We start from the raw sequence: 19,373 nt of genomic DNA, 5'->3' as shown, positions 1-19,373 counted from the left end.
TGTGATGCTCCCCAGAGGGAACACCGGGTGTGGGCCCACTCCGGAGAATGGGCGAGAGGGAGTCAGCTTGGACTCTGGGATCTGCAGCTGCTTAAACGCTGCATAACTGATGACGTTGAGGCCAGCCCCACCGTCAATCAGCACGTGGTAGAGCCTCACGTTGGATATGACAGGAGTGGTGACTAAAGGTAGCACACCAGCTCCGGCCATATTCTCCGGGCAGTCGGATGGCCCGAAAGAGATGGTGGTGTTCATCCACCTCTGGTGCGGCGCCGCCCTCGGGACCCCCGGCTTCACCGAAAGGACCTCCCGGCGAAGGGTCTTCACGTCCCGCCGGGAGACGAGCTCCCAGCTCCCGCCATACATTACGTACAGCTTCTTGCGGCGGTCGCCGTTGTCGGAACCGGAGTCGTCGTCGTGATAGACGCCCTTCAGCTCTCGAGCGGGGGATTGGTACCCCAGCTCCTTCTCCCCGGCCGCGGCCCCGCTGTCAGAGGCCTTCTCCTTGCCGGCCCGCTGGCGAGGAGGGGATGAGCCATCCTTAGAGGACTGCTCACGCCACCCACTGACCCGCTTCGCGAGCTTTTAGATCTCGCGGCAGTCAGCGGCGCTGTGGCGAGCGGTGGGATGCACTGGGCATGAACCTCCGCTTCCACCTTGCGGGCGAGGGCGTTTGTCGTGTGCATTCTGGCCTCCAGCCGTTGCCGCCGCAGCTGGCGCCGCTGCTGGCGCTGCTGCTGCAACGACTGGTCCGCCAGAATGCGGCTCCCCGTGACCCCGGTTCTTCTTCTTGCCACCGCCCGGAGTGGTAGCACTGGAGCCACCATCCTTGGTGTCTCCGCCTTGGGGGGCTGAGTGCCATGCACGGCCCTCAGCGGCCCTGGCACACTTGTCTGCCAGGGAGAAAAGCGTAGTGACGCTTTCCACCTCGTGCGTCGCCAGCTTCTCTAGCATCTTCTCATCACGTACCCCCTGGCGGAAAGCAGTAATAATAGATGCATCTGAGATACGAGGAATGGTCCCCCGTACCTTGGTGAAGCGCGAGATGAAGGCCCGAAGCGTTTCCCCGGGTTTTTGCCTCACGGCGTGAAGGTGTGCCTCCACACCATGCTGCTGGTAGGCGCTGGCGAAGTTCGCTGTGAACCTCGCACAGAGCTCTTCCCAGGACTGGATCGTCCCAGGTGTGAGATTCATGAGCCAGGTCCGGGCTGGCCCAGACAAGGCTACATGAAAGTAGCTTGCCATTACGGCGCCGTTACCACCAGCCGCTGTGATGGCGGTAACATACACCTGCAGGAATTCTGACGGGTTAGTAGTACCGTCGTACTTTTCCGGCAGGTGGGGGAGGAACTTGGGTGGCCACGCCACGGCGCGGAGGTGCTCCGCAAGTGCAGCACAGCCCACCCCGGCCACCGGTGCGCCTGACTGAATCCGGGCGTTCACCGGAGGCCTGGGTGCCGCCGCGTCCAGATCAACATTGAGGTTGCATCCCTCAATGTTGAGACGGCGCTCTCGCGCCCTCTCGACAGCGATGCGGGCATCCTCCCCCGCGCGCCGGCGGTTGAGCTCTGCCCGCAAGTCTTCTGTTCGTGCACCCCTCACGGTAGGGGAGCGCACAGATGCCGACGCACCGCCCTGACGCTGGTGGTAAGGTACCACCGCGTTGCCAGGCGGAGGTCGTTGCCCAGTCTTTGCAGAACTGGGGGAGGCCTGAGCCAGGTGGAGGAGACGGTCGACGTCGTCCTGCCACTGCTTCAGGGCGTCTGGCGAGGCTGCCTCAGCCGGGGGGTTGCGAAGCAACTCCCTAGCCGCTGCCAGCGCTCCGCCGCTCGCAGCCTGTGAGGGGGCCCTTGATGGGCGCCCTGACTCTTGCCGGCGAGCGGCGCGCGCCGCCGCCAGTGGTGGCTGCTCCAAAGGCACAGTTGCCCCTGGAGCAGGAACGCGAGAGGCATATGGCGTGGAGGATGCCACACCCTCTGTCATCTCCACGTCGTCCACGCGAACCATGGGGACGAAGAAAAGATGAACTGCGACCAGCTGATCCCCTACCTGGCGCGCCAAATGTCGTGGTGCTGCAAACCACAGCCGGGTGGCGGAAGGCACCCGCCCTAGCCCAGAGGGTGTATACTCAGGGGGTAGCTAGTCTTAGATCGGTCTCACTCAAGAACACGAGGAACACAGCAGGATTTAGAGTGGTTCGGGCCGCCGGAGCGTAATACCCTACGTCCACTGTGTGTTGTATTGTCTTCCCACGAGAGTGAGAAGGTTGCGAGAGCTTGAGTCAGTCTGGATTGTCCTGTGCACAGCGAGCGCCTCCCTTTTATATCTCAAGGGGGTGCGTACACAGCTGTTGGATCCCCGACAGGTGGGTCCAACAATGCAGTATAAAATAACGTACTTGTTCATACATTATGGCGTCGCAGGCAAAGGAGATCTCTCTCTTGGATTCCCTCGCCTGCTCCCGGAGCCCTTCGTCCATCATGTCCTGGTGTTGTCTTGTCAGGTCGGGCCTGTCGTAGCTAGCGGCACCGCTCGCCACACTGCTTAAGCGGGTGGTGTAGCTTGCGGCGTAGGCGGCATGATGGAAAAGTGTCGTACTGTCATATCCATTTAATGCTGCAGGCGGGCTCTGCGCGGGTGCGGCACAGGCGGCTGCACTGTGCTCCTTGGTAATACACGGTGCTCAGCGAGGCCTGACAAGGCTGTCTTGCGTACCGCGGCGGCAGAGCACGCCTTGTCCACCACATTAAATGTGGCAGGTGAGCGAGTCTTCCTGCGGAAGACTCGCGCACGATCCCGCGTCTCCGGGACACGTGGCGGCTCCGGACCCCTACACGGTGAGGGGAGTCCGGACGGGCGCAGGAGGTCCCGGACCCCTCTGGGGGTCCGAGGCCTCGGCGGTCAGCCCGGAGCTTCCCTTCCTTAGAGACACGTGGCGTCACCGGACCCATCCTCAGGCGGGGAACGGTCCGGGGCCGTTGGCCTGGTGAGGAAAAAGCCTGGCCTGGTGAGGGAAAAGCCTGGCCTGTGGGGCCTGGCTACTCCGTCTTTCCCGCGCAGCTACGGATAACTACGCGGGTCATGTCTTGCTGCAGTAAGAGTGGGTATCCCTGTTACAGGGTACCGACACTAACCAAACAAAAAATATAATAAATTATAATGTATTTTTTCTAATATGTGTTATGATTTATACTATCATCTAAAATTCTAACTTAAAACTTCACCAAGAAATTAAAAAAAAAAGACAACACGCATTTGGCCTGGCGCCCTCTCCTTCCTGAGCTCACGAGCCAAAACAAGCTGGCTCGAGCTACTTGAGAACCGAGCCGAGCTGCGTTTTCTGCTCGTTTTGATAACGAGCCAAGCCAGGTCCTTATCTAAACGAGCTGGAGCGAGCCTATCCGGCTCGGCATCCACCTTACTGTCGCGTGCAGCAATTCATCAAACACCTCATCACCGAACACCAGTTCCGCAGCGGTCACACAACACCGCATTGCCAACGCGGACCAACGCTGCTGCAGTTGCTGGAGCAGACACCATCCGACTGGAGAGACGGTGACTAAAGCATATCAAAAGCTCTTGTATCTATGAATTATTAAAATCTCAATTTAGTTATTATATAAAATAAAATAGCTAACCAAAAAGTGATGAAATCCAACACCTTCTCTAAATCCAACCACGAGCACCTCTCTTCCTCCTCTGCCTTCTTCCTTGTCTCCCTCGCACGTTCACCAAACGCCGCCTCCTATGCTCACCGGCGTTGGCCGGCGATGCCAACCACCAGCCCGCTGAAGCGCCCCTCCGCCGGCGGCCGCCTGCGCCGCCTCCTCGCCTCCCTCCGCCCGCCGGCCCGCACGGGGCTGCTCCCCGCCCAGACCGGCTCCGCGACCACAAAACACATCGGAATGCCAAGAAGCACTCTGATCTTGCCGGCCGAGTTCTTTCTTGCACGGCCTCCAGATTGAGAAAGCAACCAATGGTGTGTGGTGTGCTGCTCGCGATGGAGATTCTCCCCAAGCTTGACAAGGAGACGGCGGCGCCGGCGGCGGCGACCGTGCGGAGGACCTGCAGCGGCTGCGCCACCTACTGTTGCGAGCTCTCGGTGGCTCAGGCCGCAGTGGCGCCGGCACCGGCACGCCCCAAAGGCGCGGGCTTTAGCATCCGACCGGAGCTCGCGCGGCCGCGGCCTCGTCTTGCCGATCTGGGACGCGGGGTCGCGGGCCGAGATGCGCCCAGGCCGAGCTGCGTCGCATCCAACACGGGGAGCGACGTCTCCTTCCTCTGGGCCGTCAGCACGACCGACCACGCTGGTGACGAATCGGACTCCACCAACCCGAGCAAGAGGAAGGAGAAGAGGAGTTCGCGCCGGCAGAGCCAGACCTGCGGGCGGAGCTGCGGGTCGCGCCTTACGAAAACATTGGTGAGAATCCAATGCCCCGAAAACCCAAGGTTTCCTCCGCATCCTGCTAATGGGTTGGAACCCGCACCATACCCAACCCCACCCAAAATTAACATATTTAGATACCCAACCCCACCCAATCCAATTAGTTAACTTCTCAACTCTAACCAATCCGCCCCATTATAAACGGGTAACCCATAAAAATCCATGGGTTCTACTATGCAGAGGAATTTAGTGGTTCTACACTTAATGTGGGGACCACATATATGTCTAGCCACACTACTTTGCACAGAGTATCTGTCAGTCATATTGACTCATCTCTAAAAATTTCAGTCAATTTCAATAAAATTTTATAGTGTGAACGCGAGATTTTAATTCTAGGGTCCGGCTCTTGATGTGGAGCCCACGTGTAGTTCTAGCCACACTGCTTTGCACAGAGTAGCTGCCAGTCGTACTGAGTCATCTCCAACAAATTTCAGTCAATTTTGATAAAATTTTATAGTGTGAACGCGAGGTTTTAATTCCAGGATCCGGCTCTTCATGTGGGGCCCACAGGTAGTTCTAGCCACACTGCTTTGCACAAAATAGCTGTCAGTCGTACTGAATCATCTCCAACAAAATTCAGTCAATTTCGATAAAATTTTCTGATATAAACACGTGGTTTTAATTTCAGAGTCCAGCTCTCACGTGGGACCCACATTTATATATAGTTATACTATTTTGTAAAAAAGTATCCATTTCAACTCACCCCAACCCGCCTCAACCCGTATTTATATAGAACCCGCCCCGACCCACCCCATTAACTAATACAACCTATTTAAACTCATCCAAACACACTCCATTTCAAAACCCACCCCATAAAACTCATTTCAACCCAACCCATTAGCAGACCTCGGGCCAGGCCATGCGGCGCGGGATACAAGAGCCGATGGGCTCGGTATCTTTGCCCTGCGGCACCCCCTAGATACAAAACAAAATAGAAGACGAGATAGATACAATATCTGTTTGGAGGAGGTTTTTTTGTCTTCTTTTTTTAGTCAACTTATCCAAGGTACAAGAGCTCTTGAAGATGTTCTAATACCTAATACCTAGAGATTACCAGCAGTGGAAGGGACCGGGAGGAGCTCCAGCTGGGCTGAGATACCCCAAAAAAAAAACTGAGCATAGATTCTTTTTCTAAACCTTACAACAAAATATGGGTTACAACTTACAGCTAGCTTTACAAGCCCACCAGTGTGTCTACTTCTCAGCCTAGTATCAGGTGGACGTTTCAGTCATTTCCGTGTGCACTATAACAAATTGACAATGCAATAACGAGCAACAACATCCCATCAACTGTCAAGCTTGTATGGAAGTACCAGGCAGTGACGCTGCCTTAAACCACCACCAGATCAGGAGGATGCCGCCCGAGAAGCAAGAAATGCTGAATATTTTGCTCGCTCTGCCTTGTGACGTTTCAGCTCTTTAATTGCCGCCAGCAGCACATGTAGGCAAACCGGTGCGAAAAATGGCTGCCGAAAGTATAGAGTGCTTAAAATGGCTGCGGACAGTATAAAGTTCTTAACGCAGTAGTGGTAGTAGCAGCAGCAGCAGCAGTAGTATCGATTGGATATGCACATGAATTTTAGTGTACACTGTATAGTACTATAGTTGTCATTTCATTCATTTTGCAGTTTCATAAGGTTAGTGTATTGGTCACTTGTACTTTCAGGATCTGAGAAAACATGAGTGTCAATCATAAAAGTTTACTGACAGAAGTATGCAGTAATGTACTCACCATGTAAATCGCAAAATAATGCTCAATTGAAGCATAACTGATTGACATAATAGATGGGTGGAAAAATGCATCCTCAGCTAATGCCCTCGCACTTGTTGCAGATACTGTCCATTAGCACACTTCTCAGCAGATATTCATAAGTGCAAGGAGATAATGCAAAAAGAACTATTGAAAACTTGCCTGCTGAAGAGTCACTTATTCCTAGAGTTGCATTTCTTTGAGCTAAATTTGCAGCTTCAAGAGAAAGCTCAACCTAGAAAATGTAAATGGTTAGGGCTTAAGCTCTCCATCATGTGATACTATGCAATAATCAAGATTGCAAACAATCAGCACCACTGTACAATGGTAAGATACAATAACATATAAGCCACATAGACCATGCAGGTTCAGGTAAATAATTAAATGAACATATATTTGAATGTAGCATACTTTTGTTGCTTTAAGCATGCATAACCAAAAGGTTAGAAAGATAAAAGCTAATTACAGATCTATGAGCTGTCCATTTAGCAAGAGTGGTAGATGGACAAACCTGTCTTCCAATTTCATCCATGACAATCATTCTTGGGAGAGAATGGACCTGGCGAGAGAAATAATGTTAGTATGCACCCATGTGCATAACAGCCTCTTGTATATCATTAAGCACTGCCTCAAAATCGGCCATACCAGACTGGATAGAGACTCCAAGGTGGTGAGACATGACAACAGATTGGAACATGCATGATGTCGATATAGTAAATCTAACTCCCTGCAAAGAGGGGAAGAGGAGGAGGAAATAAGAAGCACGATAATGGCATGACCTTTACTAGACTTCTTGTTGTGACGACTATGATCTGCAACAGTGAACAATTGTGTTCATAACCAAACTCTAGATCATCTACCTTTGGTGAAGGCCCGGTTCACCCTGATCGATTTTGCACTTATTAGAGGTCAAAAGGTGAGGTGGCCACATTCTATAGTGTGTTGTGAGCAAGCAATGTGATGCATACTGTAGTACTGACGGATGGTTTAAGAATATGCAGGGTGAGGTAATCAGAAGGATGATAATAATGGTGGACAAAATGTTGTCCAGTGGGGCAATGAATATGGAATAGAAATTACAGATCGTGCAATATTGCGTTTCGCCATAGTAAAATCTTGTACTGTGGTAAATATAGTAAGACAGTTGAGAAAAGAAATTACCATTCTGTGAACCCCTTTTCACTAACTACAAATTTTGTTGACATGTCCATATCTTGTGAGTGATAAGATGGTTTTAGACCAAACAACTGCCTTAGTTGTCCAATGAAGATTTCAAGAGCCTCCATAAGTTCCTGGTTGGTATAGATATTTTAACAAATAATGCTATTGCAAAGAAGTTATTCAGGACTCAAAAGGAGCCCTTTGCATATGAAAACACCAAGATATCAAAAAGGCAAGAAAATTATTCGATTACACACACCTGAGATGACATTTTCTTCCGGGTGCCGCGAGTTTTCCTGGAACCAGGTGAACAGTCCGGTGGGTTCCAGATAAGAACACCTCCCCACATCTAAGAAACAGGATAATGCTGTTAAGTAAATAGCAAGATGGGTACCAGAAAAAAGGTAGCATTACTCCCTTTCCACAGCTAGGTATAGCAGCACTTACAGGGGATATAAATGCATTAGTTTTTGAAATCACACCGTCAGGAAGTTGTAAGTACAATGGGCATTCCTTTGCAGATGGAACGTATCTGATGATTATTGAACAAAAGGTTCAGATGAGCATCCGAACATATTTGTACAACTAATAGCAAACTTGATCGATGAAAAAAATGAACTGACATACTTTATTTGTGCACACTAGACACATGAAAAATCAGAAATCTAGGTGAAAACATGGCATGAACTTAATAGTTAGGTTTTTAGGCTTTCATCAAACTTTAAAATAAACAACAAACAGAATGGACACACTATACTAAAAGAAGTTTGATAAGGAAAAAGGAGAGTGCAATAATTAAAAATAAGGAAGGAACATTTGAGAAGTTGGGTGGTACAAACGGAAATGTGTTATGCTAATACTTCCTAACGGAAATGTGTTATGCTAATACTTCCTAACGGAAATGCGTGATGCTAATACTTCCCGGAGAGAACAAATTAAATTAAATCATGGTTCTGAGACTCTGAGTAAAGTTTGATACTATACGAAAACAACAAATACATAGATTAATGAGCAAGTTTGATCCAGGGAACATACACCACAAATTGAAGAACTTTCGATCGTCCTGTAGCTGAAATTGATGTATCCAAGTGCCACTCATTTGAATTTACCTGTGAACGTCATATTTTCATGGCATGATTAGATTCATGGATCTCATAGTTAACTAATATATATATGCTTAAGGGAACTATCCATATAATGCAGTAAATCACAAATAGTTTGTACAAGACAGGTCAGAAACATACAAAGAAAGGAATGTCTCCCGTACTAAGGACATTGCCACCGAGTTTATCATCAGCATATGAATAGGACGACTTAGGAGTGTGGTACAAAACCTGAAAAAAAGTGCTATAATTCTTATTCATTACAACTGATTATCCTAAAACAAAAGGAACATCAGCAATTTCACAAGAAATGGAACAAGGTAGCTTAGTTTAAAAGTAACAAAACTTAGCACCTGACTCTCTACATTAATTTTCGCAATTGGTCGCAGTGCCTCAATCACAGGATCCAACATCCTCTCACCAATCTTTTCAAAGTCCCTGCATGTCCTAAGTGTAAGAATTACAACGGTGGCAGCAACAACTAAGTTTCATCTTTGCGAGAAGCTAAGCTCAGCCTACAGAACATCTAACTGATGTGAATAAGAAATATAATCCCCATAATCTAGATGCTGTAATGCCATGCGCAACAGCGCAAGTACCTTATCTATTGTAGTCTAATATGTTGTACTTTACTTAAACATCTAACATAGAGAATGAAAGAATTTGGATTTTTCTAGGTAACTGGTGAATTTTGTTCTTACCAATCGTACACCCAACCACTTGGATCAGCATTCAACAAGGTAAAGGATAGAACAACATTTCCATCTGATCCAACAGGCATGAACTCGCCCTTCCCAATGCCTGTCTCACCCTCCTCAATACCACCATTCATGAAATAATTGACAAATACCTTCCCAACACCTGACACAGCCTTAGCCTCGTCAACCTTTCCAACCAGCCAAGCATGCCGATGCTTCCCGATAACAACCCTCATTTCCTCCGCATCATCAATTTCCACAACCACAACAGTGTAAACCATAGACCCTTCCCCGCCGCCGCTGCCCAGTGCCGAGTGCAGCAATTCATCAAACACCTCGTCACCAAGCACCAGGTCCGCAGTGGTCACAACACCGCATTGCCAACGCGAACCAACGCTACTGCTGCTGGAGCAGCCACCAGCCGACTCGACGGTGACAGATACCGAGACATTACCGGCAGTGGAAGGGGCCGGGAGGAGCTGGAGCTGGGCCGAGATCGCTCGCTCGAGGCGACTGGCGAGGGAGGCATCGGAGGGGCCGGAACCGGACCGGAGGAAGACCGCGTGGAGGCCGCAGGGGAAGGATGGCGGATTGGAGTGAAGGCGGTGGGCGAGGGCAGTGATTGCGTCGGAAGGCAGCGGCGAGCGGTGGATCTCGGTGGATTTCAGCAGGAAGGGCAGTCCTGCAGAGAGGTATACAGAGATGCGGGCGAGTTATAGAGAGAGGAGTCGAAAACGCTAGCCACGGGAGCTAGGGGAGGTGGCGGGTAGTACCGAGGAGGAAGGAGAGGAGGACGGAGGCGGTGAGGACGAGGCGCTTCACGCCGGGCTTCGTCGTGCGCGACGGCGGGTTGCTGCTGCCGGTGGAGGGGGGATTAGAAGCAGGCTGGCCTCCGGAGATTTCGCCAGAGGTGGAAGGAGCAGGAGGAGCAGAAGGAGGAGGCGCTGGGGCCTCGCCGGCGGCGATCTCCGCCATCGTTCAAGTGGCCGGAGGAGGTCCGGCCGGTGCCGTGTAACTGAAGAGGTCAGGTTCGCATCGTTGTGGGCCGGGACTGCTGTTGACTGTCTGACAGGTGGGGATGGTGGGATACGGGCTGCGAATCCTGTCGGCTGTAGTAGTTATTTTGAGGCCCAGTCAAAGAGGCCGCATCCACGCTAGGCCCAGAAAGGCCTAGGACGAGCGATCAGCCCACCCAGCATTGCTGCTAGTAAAGTAATCATCATTTTCGTTCCTAAAAAAAAAGTAATCATCATTTTCGCCTTGTTTACAACTTGAAAAAGGAATTCCAGCCGTTGTGCTAGGCACGGCAGAAATCTACAGAGCACAATGCAGTACGGTAAGATGTGTCTTCGAATGTAAGATCTTCGCGAGCGTGCTCTTTGTTGCCGTGAATGGTTCTCTTAGAGTCTGATTGGTTTGCCTTTAAAATATTGGTATACTAAAATATAGATGATTTTATAAAATTTGACACTCACAAAAAAGCAGCCCACCAAGTCAAACACTATTCTAAATTTGCCAAAATTTTAGTTAAAAAATTGTTATAGCCATATTTTGGCATGCATCCAACCAAGTAGGCTCTTTACGGCACCGCACCTCGCCATCCACAGACGTTGGAAATTAGGGGCGGAGCCGCGTTCGGGGACGCTAATTTGCGGTCGACCGTACGGAGTCTCTCAGTACGGTCGTTTTTTCCGACAGTGCTTTTTTTCCATTTGTAGTAAGTTTTTTGTCGTTTTCTGGCGAAAAAAATTTAGAAAACAAATTCAAAATAATTTTTGGAGCAGCAAATTAAATTTGGACAGCAGAAACTTTTTTCAAGGAAAAATCAAGAAAAAAATTAGAGAGCAGAAATTTTTTTCAAAGAAAAAATTTGGGGCGAGGAAACATCAAGAGAAAAAAATTGTACAAAACAAATTAAAAAAATCAACAGGAAAAATTTTACATAAAAAAATTAAAAAAACCTTAGGTAAAAAATGAAAAATGAAAAAAAGGAGATGCCGGTGGCGGGGAGGCCGCGCTGCCCCGTCGTGCCTCCCGCCGCCGGGGGAGCGCGCGGCCCAGGGAGCGCGGCGGCGGCCGCACCCAGGGGGAGACGGATCCGGGCGGCGGCGGCGGGGAAGCACCCGCCGGCCATGGAAGCAGATCTGCGCGCCGGCGGAGGCGGAGGAGCGCGCGGCGACCCAGGAGGTGGATCCGGCGACGCGCGGCGGCCCAAGGAGCGCGGGATCCCGGCGGCGGCGGCGGTCATGGTCTCATGGAGGCGACGGGGGGCTTCTGGGGAAGGCGGCCGGAGGGCCGGCGCGCTGCTCGAATCCGCGATGGGGGAACCCGCCGCAGCGCCGTGCCTCGCCCACGGCGCCCAGGGGAGGTCGCCGGAGCTCCGCCGCGCCACCGCCGCCCGGGATCTCACGGAGAGAGAGGATGGGGGAAAAGGAGAAAGGGAAAAGGGAGCAGAGAGAGGGGAAGGAGAGAAGGGGAGAAGAGAGTGGAGAAAAAAAAAAGTAATAAGTCTTAGAGGGGGTGGATCGACCGTGAGTTTTGAAACTCACGGGCGACTGTAGATTCATCATTGCGAACCGCGTTGAAGATTGTGGGCCCACGAAGATTGTGGGCCCACACTATTTTCATAATCACTTATAATCTCTAGAGTTTTATCAGATTTATCTCAATTGCATATATGTATTACGAAGTACCGCACACTCCTTTAGTTGTCTCTAGCTCTCCAATTCCGGAGCACATGTACCAGTGACCCCTTTGTTGGCTTGTTCTAGAGCTTGTTCCACGTAGCATGCATCAGGACTGGTCACGCTTTTCCTTGATGCTCAGGACTTGGCCGGATCTAGGAGAGCTCACGCACGTTTTCCTCGAACGGCACGTACGAAACCCATGACTCGGTTCACCCGCGGGGGAGAGCGGAGGACACAGGATGAGCGCGCGATCCAATCCAACTGGCTCCCTGGGTGAGAAACCTACCCCCACGGCAGCCACATGCGGCTGCCGTGCCGATCTACCGCCGCGCGCGGCGGCACGGCACTGGCGCGGCATGGCTCCCCCACGAACCCGCCGCTCGGATAAGCCGCGCGGCGCGGCGCCTGGCCGACTGGCGAGACCGCGACACGCCGGGCGCGGGAGTAACATGGCAACTTGATCGTTGGGGGGGGGGGGGGGGGGGCGTGTGGGTCACCGTCTGCGCCCCCGGCACATGCGTCGCGGATCGGTCGGCACGAGCCGGGGCGGCGGCGGCCCGGGGGCGCCCCCGGTCCCTGCGTCAGCATTCAATCCCCTCCACCCTTTCCGGCACGAGTCCAGGGGATTGGGTCGAGCACGGAGCGATTGGATTTGGATAATCTCGAGTTAGATTTTTTCGCGTCCCTGTCTGCGGCCAGGCCCCCCTTGTGACCTTTGTCGCCTGGACCTGAGTACCTGATCATTCAGGGGCGTAGTTCGCGGCATCTGGTAGTAGCTTTGTACTCCCTCCATTCACTTTTGATAGCTATATTTCACCTTGACACAATGACCAAGGAAAATAACCTTACTTATCATATAATAAATGCAACACGAATTTTTTTGTTGGTCCTCCAATGCTTTAACTGGAAACTCCTCGTTACTAATGCTACTTGTTGCCACATCCCATGCCAATAGCAAATATAGCTATCATTTATGAACATTTGAGTTTTTGAAATATAGCTATCAAAAGTGAATGGAGGGAGTGCTAGTTTGGTTCGATGTTCATCAGTCGATCAGACACGCTCACCACGGTTGGGTAGAGTTTTGCACGCGTGAAAACTGTAAACGGCACCGGGAAAGGAGCAGGGTATGCGGTAGAAACAGCAGCGCCTAGGAACTGCTGAAACTTTTTGCACCCAACGCCATCAGAGATTCAGAGTGCAGACCACCGTCTTGACTCCCCGACCTGAGCACTTTTTAAAAAGTTCAGCTATACGGTTGACAACTTGCTAAAAGAGCAACCTTCTGCCCTCACTCTGCAGTTGAGCGCAAGCTGGCCGATTACATTACTACATGCATGTCTGGTAGCCGTAGGCGCCCGCTGCTGCTTGGCGTCGTAGGTCAATTGCGACTTAAGGGGCAGATGGACATCAGAACATGTCTAGCGAAACTGTCACGTAGGATTAACACTAATACCATGCTCCATCTAGGTATCATGATTCATAGCCCTGCCTAACACACGTGTTCATCAGGTTAACTACGCCCTCAAACCTGAACCAATCGCATCCCAGTGTAAAACCCATACGAATTACGAACCAAACTCAGCATACTGCAAAAAGCCTGATGAACCAAACACAACCAATAGGCGTATCAACGACTTGAAAGCGATGGACTTTTCCTCCGTGCGATCATCTGTCCTATCACATAGTTTGCTTTTGTCATGCTCATCCTCAAAGCGCAGACTATTCCTCCATGCAAAAATCGCACAGTACAGATCATGTCCTTTTTTTTGCAGATAATAGTGCCAACCATTTCCTTGATTCTGCGATGATTTTGCGAGTAGTAGTTGTTGATGGTGGGTACGGCAGCTTGCTCAAAGCAGGTTTCTGTCCAGCCTTTGCAGTTCAGCGCAAGCTGGCATTTTTTTCTGCATGTTTGGTAGCCGTGAAGCTGCTGCCACTAGGTTTTGTCAACTGCAACTTGAACCAGCAGGTGTGGACAAGTACATGCCAGGGATCAATTTTCTGTTGGAAAACCATTTTTCGGACCGCTCCGGAAACCGAAAATTTCCGGTTTTCCGGTTTTTTCGGATTTTCCGATCGGAAAATGATTTGAAATTCAAATTTTGGTTTTCGATATTTTCCGACCGGATTTCGGTGTTTTCTGACCGGAAAATGTTGTTAGTGGTCGGAAGTTGTAAAATCAGTGAGGAAAAATTAAAAATTTTATATCACTTCGTCTAATTTTGCATATATAACAGTTCACAAAGCATAATAAATATTTCACACACCAAATATTAATATGATTCACCTAAAACATGTATGTCCAATTGTCCATACAAGACACACAATCTAAATCTAATATAATACAATACCAAGTCCATTGTCCTAGTCATACAAGCATACAAGTCATAGGTTCATTGCAATAATACAATACCAAGTCCATTGTCCAAGTTATACAAACTGATCATATATAGGACATGTTTTGCTAAATAAATTCAATATGTGTAATAGTTATGTGAGGGATATATTATTTTTACGGAATCTATGTGTGTTTAGTCATGTGAGGGATACTTATTAAGAGTTTACATTTCTATTTCATATACGGATCTATATGTGTTTAGTCATGTGAGGGATATATTGTTTTTACAGAATTTGAATGGATATTTTGTGTTTAAATTATATATACATGTGTAATAGTTCTTTTGCAATACCATATATATCAAAATATTTTTTACATTGCTAAAACAATCTTTTCCGCCCGAAAAGCACCGAAATCCGACCGGAAAGCAACGAAATCCGGTTTTTGTTTTTATGATTTTTTTAAAAATTTTGAATTTTGAAACCGAAAAATCCGAAATTGGGCCGGAAAATACTTTCCGGGTAGCACCGGAAACGGAAAATTTTCCCAAAAACCGGATTTTCCGTCCGGAAAATGTTTCCCTGGTACATGCTGACTGAAAAAAAGAGCAGCGCGAATTGCTCTAGCATGTCCGTGGTTCAGTACATGCCGAGCTGATGGAGAAAATGGGGGCATGTACTTGATTCTGAAAACAAGGCAAGGATTTACAGAGCATCTTGTGAAATCATGAACTGTATTTCTAACGACCCGGTCCGAAATAACGGCTAAGATCTTCTCTACACTTTGAGTAAACCACACCTGCTAAATAACTTTTTTGCGCTTTCGTCCTCGCTTCGTGCAAAAAGTTCGAACCGGAGTTACTAGCTTCCCTGGGACCGGCTATTTGCTATTTAAGCTGGTTCGGCTTCCTCTCTGTTTTCAGTTCGGGACTAAGGAAATGAGCCCCGCGGTGCTACAGTAGCTTGCGCTACAGTAACCCCCGCGCGGCCAGTCAGCCCGTGGCCGTGACAATCTCCCCCGTTAGGATTCGACGTCCTCGTCGAACCAGCTTACCCATACAGGACAAAGTAGCAGGATCTCCTTTCTTGGTCACGTCTTGGTGACATCTGTGTTCCCAGCGCACAACGTGCGCATATACGCGCACTTCTGCCCGTACGTGGCGTGAAACCGCGAGAGTATGACTCTGATACCCCTGTAACGACCCGGCCCGGGATAACGGCTAAGATCTACTCTAGACTTTGAGTAAACCACACCTGCTAAATAACTCTTTTGCGTTTTCGTCCTCGCTTCGTGCAAAAGGTTCGAACCGGAATTACTAGCTTCCCAGGAACCGACTATTTAACCTGGTTCGGCTACCTTTATGTTTTTAGTTCGGGGTAGCTGAGCCCCACGGTGCTACAGTAGCTTACGCTACAGTACCCCCGCGCGCCACAGTCGGCCCGTGGGCCGTGACAGTATTGCTGTCCTCAACAATGAAATGTATACTGTATGTACAGAGTAAGAAACACAGAATTAGCACATACACATTTTTTTTTGAACGAACAAGCACAGACTGCTTATTTCTGTTAATAAAGCAGGTAAGCACATACACATTGGCAGTGGGAATTAATTTACATAATGTGTTTATCGTCTTACAGTATATCCTATTTCGAGAGCGTCCTGATTCGATTGGCCGAATTCAAAACCTCAAATTCAGCAGGCTCTGAACACTGCAGTTAGACTGAGCTGAAATCTTTGCTCAATCGCTCACGCAAACAAACTGAAGAAAGGAAGAAGAAACAAAATGGAAGCTCTGCAAGAAATTCAGGGGATCGTCTCTACACTTGGACGAAGGAGTGGCATGGCACCCCCATGAGCTGCGCCAGGGTGGTTGACCTGAGCTTCCTCTCCTTCACGGCCGGGTCTTCCAGGAGCAGCACCTTGTCCTTGTCCTGGACGCCCACCATGTGCAGGTGGTCGCAGTCGTCCCTCTCCTTGCCCCTGTACAGCAGCCTCTGCTCCCTGGGCCAGAGGCCGGTCACCAGCGACAGCATCACCTTCAGGTCGCCTGCATTGGATGAGGAGCAACCGGAGCTTAGCAACCAGCGCCACAGTTTCCATTGAAGAAAAACGGCAATGCAGGGCGAGGAGATGTACCGAAGGTCGCGGTGGCGTCGATGGAGACGTCGTGCCACTGCCAGCCAGTGGCGACCCTGACCAGGATGTACTCGACGGCCGCCGCGTCCTCCTCGGGCGTCCGGCGCTTCTGCACCAGCATCCCGCCGGGCCGCACCTCCCACTCGATCTTCTCGTGCTCGGCGACCATGGCGCAGGTGTCCGCGCCGGCGCTGCTGCCGGCCGTGCTCCTGGACCGGCTCCTGAACAGCCTCCTGGGGCTCGGAATCTTCACCATCTCTCTGCTGCTGCTGCTCTCGAGCTAGCCGCTCCCTGCTCCGTCTCTGTCTCGGTCGATCGCTCGCTGGCTGGTTGCTGCCGGTGCCGGGTGCCGGGTGCCGGGACTGGCAGCAGGGCCTGGGATTTTAAAGGGGTGGAGCGGGGGCGATGAGGACAAACCGGGAGGAGGTTAAGTGGCGACAGGGGCTGGACGACCACCGTGCGGGCGGGCGGAAATGATTGGCGCTTAATTAACGGGAGTTTGTTTAACTCCCCCGAGACCTCCCCGCTAATTGAAAACGGGTTAGCTAGGCGAGGTGGCCGCGATGGGGACGACACCTGTTGCCGAGGCGGGCAGGCGGCGAGAGCGCTGAAAAGGGCTCGGAAGCTGGTGGATTTTCTGAGACTTTTTTTTCCGGGTTGGGCCGTTGGGGAGGGAGAGCCGGAGAGGAGGGCGGTTGGAGGCGGCAGCACATGGGGGAAGGGAGGCGGTTTCGACGCCTTACCTGCATGCATGGCGGGGCCGGCGGAATCAATCGCTCACCGGCAGTTGGGCTGCTCCTCACGGCTAACACTGTTCTGTGGGACACTGCGGCCGCGTCCGTCTAGCGTTCTAGCTGTAGCTGTAGTAGCATTGTTTTCTTGGCGGCTGTTAGGCCAGTCTTAGTGGGAGTTCCATGAAGAGTTTCATGGCATTAAATGTTATCAATTTTGCTGACGTAGTAAGGAGAGAGAAGAATGAAATTTTATGGAACGTGAGGAGAGTTTCATCACCATGAAACTCATCTGGCGCAGTTATCTAGTTTTCAATCTAGTACCTGTGTCCATGAAACTACCACTGAAACTGACTTTAGAGTACTGTTCATTCCGAATTGTATTGCCAGCCTACTGATTGATAGGCCTGGAATGAAATGGTACATTCATCTGTTTTTAGTTTAAAATTGAAAACACGGTTGCTAGTTGTTAGACTCGTGGATTTCAGACAACGGTTGAGGTTGAGGCTTCCAGCTGCCACTGTGCCGTGGAAATTCACGTTCTTATGTTTGGGGAGGTGTCCGGGACTTGGAAAGGAGCTATAAATAGGATTGCGGAGAAACATAGAGCGAGCTACTGAACATCATGGACGGCCTAAATACGTCTAGGACCATGCGCCCGTGCGTAGAACACCGGCATGTGAGCGTGTCGCGCACAGGGGGAGACCGGCCACGTCAGCTTGTCAGCTGCCCCTCAAATAGCCTTGTGCTCTAGCAGGCTTCTTGCCGAAATGAAACGCACCTGGCTAGAATAATACGACGACGACCAGATACAATCCGGATTCCGGCGTCGAGTCATCAGATGGAAAAATCGAGATAACAATCGGCGGGGCGCGACGCCACCTCCACCGCCGGCGGCGATGATTGCCGCGCCGGACAGCACATGCGAGTGATCTCCGCGCGCACGACGGGTACGCAGATTCCGGCCGCCGAGGAGCCGCCACGTCGAGCGACGGCGCCGATTCGGTGCGGGATTTTTTTTAAGCCTGGCCGGCAGGCAGCAGCAGTGCCTTCCCTCCCCCCTGCAACCGATCAGATTCTCACGGTTGTGTCGGGTGCGGAGTGCGGACAAGAGCGGAAGCGAGCAGCTGGTGATGCAGCTCGGAGCCGGAGCTCTGATCTGCCCGCCGCGCGTGCAAGCGGATCATGCATGGTGCGGTGCCGGCGTCGGCGGCTTCACGGAAGCGGCGCATGCTTTGGACACTGGCGAGTCGGTTGGGGGTAGTTCGGAGGCCTCTCCACAGTTGGCGACCAAGCCTTTAATTTCCCGGCCGGAGTCTGGTTGGTTGGGGTTTGTACTTTGCAGCGCCTCTGCGTCGACCTGGCTCGTGCACGACGCGCAATGCAGCGCTGTCCAAGAAAGGGTTCACGCTGACGCTAAGGACATCCTGAAAAGGTGCTTGTTCCGCTCGACTCGCTGTTCGTTTCCTGGCTTGGCTTCCAATTACAGACGCTGGGGCTGGCCTAAGCTGTACTGCGCCTAAACCGTGAAGGGACCTCAACTTCAGGCCAGAAGCTAGAAGACAGAACACACAAGAGAACAGTCTCCTGGAATAATAGGAACGGCGAGATGTTCTCCTTCTCCCCGCGTTGATGAACGAATAGATTAAGGCAGTGGCGGAACCAGGATTGAGTTGAACCCCGGGCCGAGTTTTAAATATAGTTGTGATAAAAACCAGACGTCGACAAACTCATAGTTCAAAAGATACACGAGAACATAATGGAAGTTCAAAAGATACACGAGAACATAATGGAAGTTCAAAAGATACACGAGAACATAATGGAAAGATAGAAAACATACAACAAGTGTTATCGCGAAGTAGTATATTTATTCTTCTTCAGTAATTTTTTGGGCTTCTTCAGCAATTTTTTGGGCCGAACCCCGGGCCATGGCACGGGTGGCCCGGGGTGTACTTCGTCATTAACAGTGCCTTTGCATATTCGATGCCCTCGGGCATCATTGCAACGTCCGTTGGTGGCAAGCTACCAGCTTGTCTTGACAACAGAGAAAAAGGACTATGCACACGCACGCACCAGCTGGGAACGCACATACGTTACCTAATACTCCGTACAATACAAGGCGATTAGAGAGAATCGGAGCACAATTGGGCGTACTGCCCAGTCACAAGTCACCAGTTGCATGCCGCTGAGAAACTGAGCAGCAGGAATGCTCGTCGGTCCAGTTGTACACTAGTACTGCTCCAGCACGAAGGGAGCTCCCCTTTTCGCCTCCGCGTCCGGGGGGGGGGGGGGGGGGGGCGAACCCTAACCATAGCCGCCGCC

At 50.9% G+C, this 19,373-nt stretch overlaps 2 protein-coding genes across 2 annotated transcripts; both read right to left on the bottom strand.

Moving 5' to 3' along the window:
• Window positions 1-5,390: 5,390 nt before the first annotated feature.
• LOC120708985 (GPI transamidase component PIG-S-like) lies at window positions 5,391-10,236 on the bottom strand. Its single transcript, XM_039994460.1, has 13 exons — window positions 9,930-10,236; window positions 9,160-9,838; window positions 8,812-8,896; window positions 8,600-8,689; window positions 8,391-8,464; window positions 7,803-7,887; window positions 7,615-7,704; window positions 7,356-7,486; window positions 6,840-6,921; window positions 6,706-6,753; window positions 6,357-6,429; window positions 6,177-6,280; window positions 5,391-5,910 (listed from the first exon to the last, which is right to left on the bottom strand). The coding sequence occupies exons 1-13, from the start codon at window positions 10,129-10,131 to the stop codon at window positions 5,791-5,793; spliced, it is 1,863 nt and encodes a 620-aa protein (XP_039850394.1). The 5' UTR covers window positions 10,132-10,236; the 3' UTR covers window positions 5,391-5,790.
• A 5,474-nt stretch (window positions 10,237-15,710) lies between these two features.
• On the bottom strand, window positions 15,711-16,797 carry LOC120708984 (BAG family molecular chaperone regulator 2-like). Its single transcript, XM_039994459.1, has 2 exons — window positions 16,321-16,797; window positions 15,711-16,231 (listed from the first exon to the last, which is right to left on the bottom strand). The coding sequence occupies exons 1-2, from the start codon at window positions 16,574-16,576 to the stop codon at window positions 16,002-16,004; spliced, it is 486 nt and encodes a 161-aa protein (XP_039850393.1). The 5' UTR covers window positions 16,577-16,797; the 3' UTR covers window positions 15,711-16,001.
• Window positions 16,798-19,373: the final 2,576 nt, after the last annotated feature.

This window comes from Panicum virgatum, chromosome 5K, assembly GCF_016808335.1.
Source record: "Panicum virgatum strain AP13 chromosome 5K, P.virgatum_v5, whole genome shotgun sequence".
NCBI lineage: Eukaryota > Viridiplantae > Streptophyta > Magnoliopsida > Poales > Poaceae > Panicum > Panicum virgatum.
This window is presented reverse-complemented; position numbering and strand designations above follow the sequence as displayed.

What these genes read in the sequence shown, in the direction of transcription:
- LOC120708985 (XM_039994460.1), bottom strand. Translation starts at nt 10,131, where the DNA reads ATGGCGGAGATCGCCGCCGGCGAGGCCCCAGCGCCTCCTCCTTCTGCT. An exon ending in GGAAGAAAATGTCATCTCAG is followed by an intron (nt 7,487 to 7,614) that starts GTGTGTGTAATC and finishes TATACCAACCAG; the next exon opens with GAACTTATGGAGGCTCTTGA. An exon ending in AATAAGTGACTCTTCAGCAG is followed by an intron (nt 6,281 to 6,356) that starts GCAAGTTTTCAA and finishes GCTAATGGACAG; the next exon opens with TATCTGCAACAAGTGCGAGG.
- LOC120708984 (XM_039994459.1), bottom strand. Translation starts at nt 16,576, where the DNA reads ATGGTGAAGATTCCGAGCCCCAGGAGGCTGTTCAGGAGCCGGTCCAGG. An exon ending in CGACGCCACCGCGACCTTCG is followed by an intron (nt 16,232 to 16,320) that starts GTACATCTCCTC and finishes CATCCAATGCAG; the next exon opens with GCGACCTGAAGGTGATGCTG.